This window comes from Hydra vulgaris, chromosome 14 (assembly GCF_038396675.1).
Source record: "Hydra vulgaris chromosome 14, alternate assembly HydraT2T_AEP".
Lineage (NCBI taxonomy): Eukaryota > Metazoa > Cnidaria > Hydrozoa > Anthoathecata > Hydridae > Hydra > Hydra vulgaris.
In genome coordinates this window covers 20,909,930-20,915,975 of record NC_088933.1, presented here as the reverse complement: position 1 = coordinate 20,915,975, position 6,046 = coordinate 20,909,930, and the positions used below count along the sequence as shown (strand labels likewise).

General features: G+C 32.9%; 1 protein-coding gene across 1 annotated transcript; it reads right to left on the bottom strand.

The window, feature by feature from the left end:
- Positions 1-5,551: 5,551 nt before the first annotated feature.
- LOC136090970 (uncharacterized) lies at positions 5,552-6,046 on the bottom strand. Its single transcript, XM_065817951.1, has one exon. It carries the CDS (start codon positions 6,044-6,046, stop codon positions 5,552-5,554), a length of 495 nt encoding a protein of 164 aa, XP_065674023.1.

The following is a 6,046-nucleotide window of genomic DNA, read 5'->3' as shown; positions in this document are numbered from 1 at the left end:
AATCTCTATCGATTGACTTGTGGCTCTATCATTGCGGAATTGTTTAGTTACATGGAAAAGATGTTTATATATGGTACATCATCCCCTGTTTTTAAGCTGTCTGACATCGCTAAACTTTGTGCAGATCGTATGTCGTATCATATAATTTCCTTAGTACTTGGTTTGAGGGAAGACAAGTGTAGTAGAGAAGTCATCTTAAGCTTTGAGCCAGAAGTGGACAATGCCATACGTGATACTTGCGAGTTCAGCGATATGTCGGACGGCATTTACATTGCTCGGGCAGTTTGTATTCTCAGAAGAGATATGTTTAAAGAGTTTCCAAATTCAGTGGTTCGCTTATAGGCGACTTTGGATCTCGTGATTGTGAACCACTTCCCTTGTAAATTTTGTTAATACTCTTTTAGGAGGCTACAATATTGACAATGGTTCACCTGCTCCCGCACCCGAGCAGGAAGCTGCTTATTCCATTGCGCAACTAATTCGATTTAATAGTGTAAAGCGTAGCAGAGCCAACAGATCTCAACAAATATCTCATCAAGCAAACCAAGAAACTCCATTCGCCATGTACCTTGGTTTGATGATCCATAACTGCACTCGGAAAAGATCAGTTGTCGACAAATTGAATTCTATAGGTTTTAGTATTTTATATGACCGAGTTCAAAAAATTGAATCAAGTTTGACTAATAAAAAGTGCAAATTATTCGACTTCAAAATCCACTTCAGATGGACTCCTTTGGTCTAGGAAAGTCAATAGCAAATTGCTGGATACATACACTACTCTCCCTGCAACGGGTAACGTTGTTTCCGAACCACTTATGACCACCGTGAATGCATCACCTATTGCTAGTAACCCAATAACCATTGAGCAGTTGACACCTTGGTTAAATTCTGTGCAGGAGTCTGTGTATAACACATCAACAAATAAAAATTCTTTCGCTGCTTTCAATGCAGAAAGAAATATGTATCCAGAAAACTTTCCATGTCATAACACACTATTGCCATTGCTAACAGATCACATTCAGTCTCCAGCTACAGTACGCCATTTGATGGATGTAATAATAAAAATAACCAGTACTGTCAATAACAAACAAGGTGCTGTGGTGATCAAGGTGATGATCAGCCCGTGTACACAGTTGCAAAGTATATACAATGGAAGCTTCAGGGTGTTTATGGGGAGGATAAAATAGTCGTTATGATGATGGACTCCATATTGAAATGGCCATTCAAAACATGATTGGAAAGTTGTTGAAGGGTAGTGGTTGGACTGAAATGTTACTAAAAGCAGAGTTTGCTAGCAATTGAAGGAGTGAATCGCTGCTTAAATCGTCGCACGTAAAGAGAACAAGATATGCGCACGAAGTGAGCCTGGCATCTCTTTTCATTCTTCGTGATGAGGCATATAAGCTAGATTGTAAGGACATGGGTGCGTCATTGGAAGAGTAGATTTCCAGGAAAAGCAACGAATCTAATTAGTTTCTTTATTGGCAAACCGTTATAGAGTTGGAGAGCTTGCTACTGAGTTTTGTGCGCAGTATTTGCGAATCAAACTTCGAGGAGTACGTGCGAATGCTAAAGCAGATCCATGGTTCTTCGCACTTGATCTAACTAATTACTCTCGCTAGTTGTCGGTTTTCATCAAGACCTTGGAAGAGCTACCTATCCGACACCCTTATGTGTTTTAGGAATTTAAAAAGAGCCACTTCACAAGTAGGAAAACTAAAACAGACTTCTCCACCATGTCAGATGACCAGCTTCACGAACAGAATAACATATTGATCAAGAGTGACGGAGGAGCAATCAATATACTTCATAACGAAACTACTTTTCCTTAGTGGATGGTGGCTGGTCCAGAAATTTCTCGAATGACCAATGAGCTTGAGAATGAAGTTCACAGTTCTGGTTCTTTGGGTAATCAACACCGTTGCCATCATGAAGACAGAAATAGTTTTCAGACTCGTTATCTTCATCACGTGTCTGAAGTGGTGAAATCTATGCGCGATGATAGGAATCCTTTTGCGGTGCAGTTACTGCAGACAGCAGACAACCATAAGATTATAATGTCCAATTCAGCCGAAAAAACTGTTCAAGAAGCCAAGATCAAGGGCAACAGCAATACAACGAGTACGTAGCTGACCGTCTTGTGTCCAGACAAAAGTCAATCCTTGAGCCTTTGAAAAGAAACAAATTTGAATTGTTCCACAGTTTGAAAATTCCAGGTTCCAAACATAAAACTAAAATCACTGATCTTACTCCAACATCTTTCGTAAAATGTATTTAGCAAGTCAAAATCGTGTTGGTGATGTCGAGGGTTTCTTTTCACACGAAAACAACCGTTATCCGCCGTCAATTTCTGAATTTGCTGACTACTGCCAATTTGTGATTGGACTATTCGTGGACAGACTTCTAAGATGCAGCGCCTTAACACTTCGTCACAATGACACTTCGTCGACATTGGTTGCATTAGTCCAGCTAATTTTTGAGAAATCACTACATAATTCCTTGCAACTTTTTTTTTTTAAATTCCGACAAAAAATGCAGCTTACACGAGGATTAATTTTGGTTCTATAAAATGGATGTATTAAAAACTGGGGTAAGTGATCTGATACCGTAGAAATAAAATTACCGGCAAAAATATTTGCAAAAGTTGCATTAGAAAATAAATAATCAATTAGAGTTTTGAAGTGATTCGTGATTCTTGTTGGTAATGAAATAAAGGGAAGAAAGTTATTTAAAGCAATGGTTCTAAAAATTTATAGGCAGAATTATCTGATGTCGCTAATAAAAGATTGACATTAAAATCGCCCATTAAAAAAGTAGTTTTGTTTTTCTCCATAGATAGCAAAAAGTGGAATTAAATATGATTTAAAATATTTCAAAATATTTTTGAAATGTCCATATTAGGATGGCGATAAGTACAGCCAATAATAATGTTTGATTTTTTAGCAAAGGTGATTTCCACAAACACAGATTCTAAAAACTTTGGTTTAAGCGTATTAAGATTGTTTTGAGGTTTGTAGATTAATGTATTAGATATATTAAGTTAAGCTCCTCCAAAATAAGATTTTGTTGAAGTGTGCTCATAAACATAACCAGTAAGATTTAATGAGATAGTTGGTAGGATGTCATTTTTTAGTTTAGCTTCAATTTTGCCAATAATACTGAATTCATGGTTAATAAGGGATAAATGTGAGTTTAATTTGTCAAAATTTTTAATAAAAAACGCTATATTTAAATTAAAAAGAGAAAAATTATTTTTTTTGATGTTGGCACAGTTGAAACATTTTATGTCCATATATTTACAATTAATAGGATTTTCTTCGAAGTTTACGTCATTTTCATATTAATTTTTTTGAAACAATCTTTGCAGTGAGTAGACATTTAAGCAAGGGTGGATCTATGGGGGGAAGGATGGGGGCAATAGGATGATTGCCCCCCATCCCACCTTAGAAAGTTTTGAATTTTTTTTTATTTTGTAAGTTTATATATAACGCAGCGCGTTGTTTGAAAACGGAAATAATATAGTTAGGCTGTCTTAATAAAATTACAATTTTAATAAAATTAAAAAATTTGTGTTTGCTTGCATACAGATCATTAAATCTGAAAATCGCCCTCCCCCTCCTTACTAGATTGTCTGCATTCCCCAAATCGAAAAAAAAATTGAAAATTGCCCCCTCCCCTTTCCTTAGGACATGGTCTGGGTTCGCCCTTGCATTTTAGTAGTACGGTTTATAAAATGAAATGATTGAATAAAGTGAAATAAGGAAATAAACAGTAATATGAACAGCAATATAATCAAAAATGTTAAAAATAATAATAGTATTTATTAATAATGTAAGTATAATTAAATTAATAAAATAATAAAATGAAAATAATATTTATTAAACAATTAAAATAAATAATGAAAAAAATACTATTAATAAAGTTAGGGAAGAAAACGTAAATATATATTAAAAATAAATTATAATTAGTTAAATTATAAGTTATAAGTATAAAATAAAATAAATTATATTAAAATAATGAAAAATTATGAATGATTATAAGTAAAATATTCTAGTTATAATAAGTGAAAATATATAATAATAGATTATTAAGTTTATACTTGGTATTATAAGTTATTAAGTAAAACTAGTAGTAAAAAAGTAACAAAATTAACTAACTATATATAATAATAATAATAATAATAATAATAATAATAACAATAATAACAATAATAATATTAACAATAATATTAATGATAATAATAAGTAGGGGAGATTGGTGTACCTCGGAGGTATTTTCAAAATTTGACAAATATAAAAAAATATACTTTACAATATGATCTGTAACAAAAATATTTTCTTTAACTTGATGATTATAGTTAGAATTTTTTATTAAACATCCAGACATATTTTTTCATCCCTTTTTTTAATTTTAAAAAATAGCTTACACTACAGCGTACCTTGGAGGTATGTATGTTGTACCTTGGAGGTATTATTGTTTTAACAGATTAAGTACTCAACATGGTAGAAGTTTGATATAATGTTTACTTATTGGATAATTGAACTTCACATCAGCCTCATTTAAGATAATTTCAGTCAAACTAGTTAAATTTATATAAACTGTTAATTAATTTATATAGCTATATATGATAATAAATTTAAACTAATTCAAATTTAGTATTAAAAACTTACATAAGAAATAAAGTTTATTAAGAAAAGATTAATAACAAAAGTCTACATTAAAATTTAGTAAATTTAAGTCTTTCACTTTGATTTAGTATTTGTCTACTCTACATTTAGGTTATCAAAGGTAATACCAAATGAAAGTTTTTCCAGCTGTTGTTCTGAACCACCTGTAATAGAGGCATGTGGCAACTGAAATACCATGTCTGATTTGTCCAATTCATACACAGTTTTATCTTCTCTAGTAAATCTTTGTGAATTTGTATCCTTTTTTAAGTACTGAACTTTAAAAAAATGTGTCAGCAACTTCTGGCACCTCTGCTACAAAGTTTTTTACAGCACGTTTGCCATGAATTTTTGCCAAGATAATTTTCCTTTAATTCTGTACTTTGCTCCAAGATAAAGCTCAGCTTTTTTTTCAAAACAGGTCTCGGTTGTTTATTATCAGTTAAGTCGTTCATTTTATTGCCAGATTTATTTTTTATTTTCTCAGCTTTTTTTTTTCAATTTGAAGTGTTGCGGGGCTGGAAGTTAAAATGCAAGACTTTTTCTTAAGACAACCTCGTCCAGTTTGTTTTCGTTGAGGGCCCAGGTCTGCTCAAAAGCTTTTGGGTAAGGTAGAATAATATTAGGAGACACAATGTTAGCGTTTATCTGGTTTGCAAAAGAAGCAAGACTACAGCTAGTTACCTCAGTATTGGTTGAGGGCCCAGGTCTACTCAAAAATTCTTCAATATGCTTACTTTTGTTTCCAGGTTAGTCTTCATACACAGTTTGCGGTCAATCTGTTATAGTGGATGACAAAAACTCATAATCTTTGAAAATGTTTTTATTCAGTGGTTGAAGGCCACTTACTAAAAAACTGTGCGTAATGTTGTTTTGAGTAAAAGCTAATGGAAAAGCTTGTCCAACAATTTCTGATACATCATAGATTGTTGATGGTTTCCAGTATTGCCTAGTTTTAACATCCAATCCTTCATTTTATTGTTATAATATGTCTTAAATGAACTAAATACGCCTCTGTCTAAGGGTTGCATTTTTTGACTAGTGTGTGGATGAAATGTTACCATTGTAATCCTATTATATTTTGCTAGCTGGATTGTTGGTATTGAGATATGACTCTCATGGTTGTCAAGTAAAAGAATAGAAGGATTTTCCTTACTTGAACGAGTGTGCTTTACAAAATGTTTCATAAATCCTAGAAACAAGTCTTCATTTGACCATCCCGATGGGTTTGCTCCACCAAGTGTACCTTTTGGGGACGCTTTTAACATAAAGTCTTTAAACTTCTTACGAGGGAAAATCAACATTGGAGGCGTATAGCCACCTTGAACATTTATTTCTCCAATAATTGTTATACTATATCCTCGTTCACCACAAGTCAT

What these genes read in the sequence shown, in the direction of transcription:
- LOC136090970 (XM_065817951.1), bottom strand. Translation starts at nt 6,046, where the DNA reads ATGACTTGTGGTGAACGAGGATATAGTATAACAATTATTGGAGAAATA.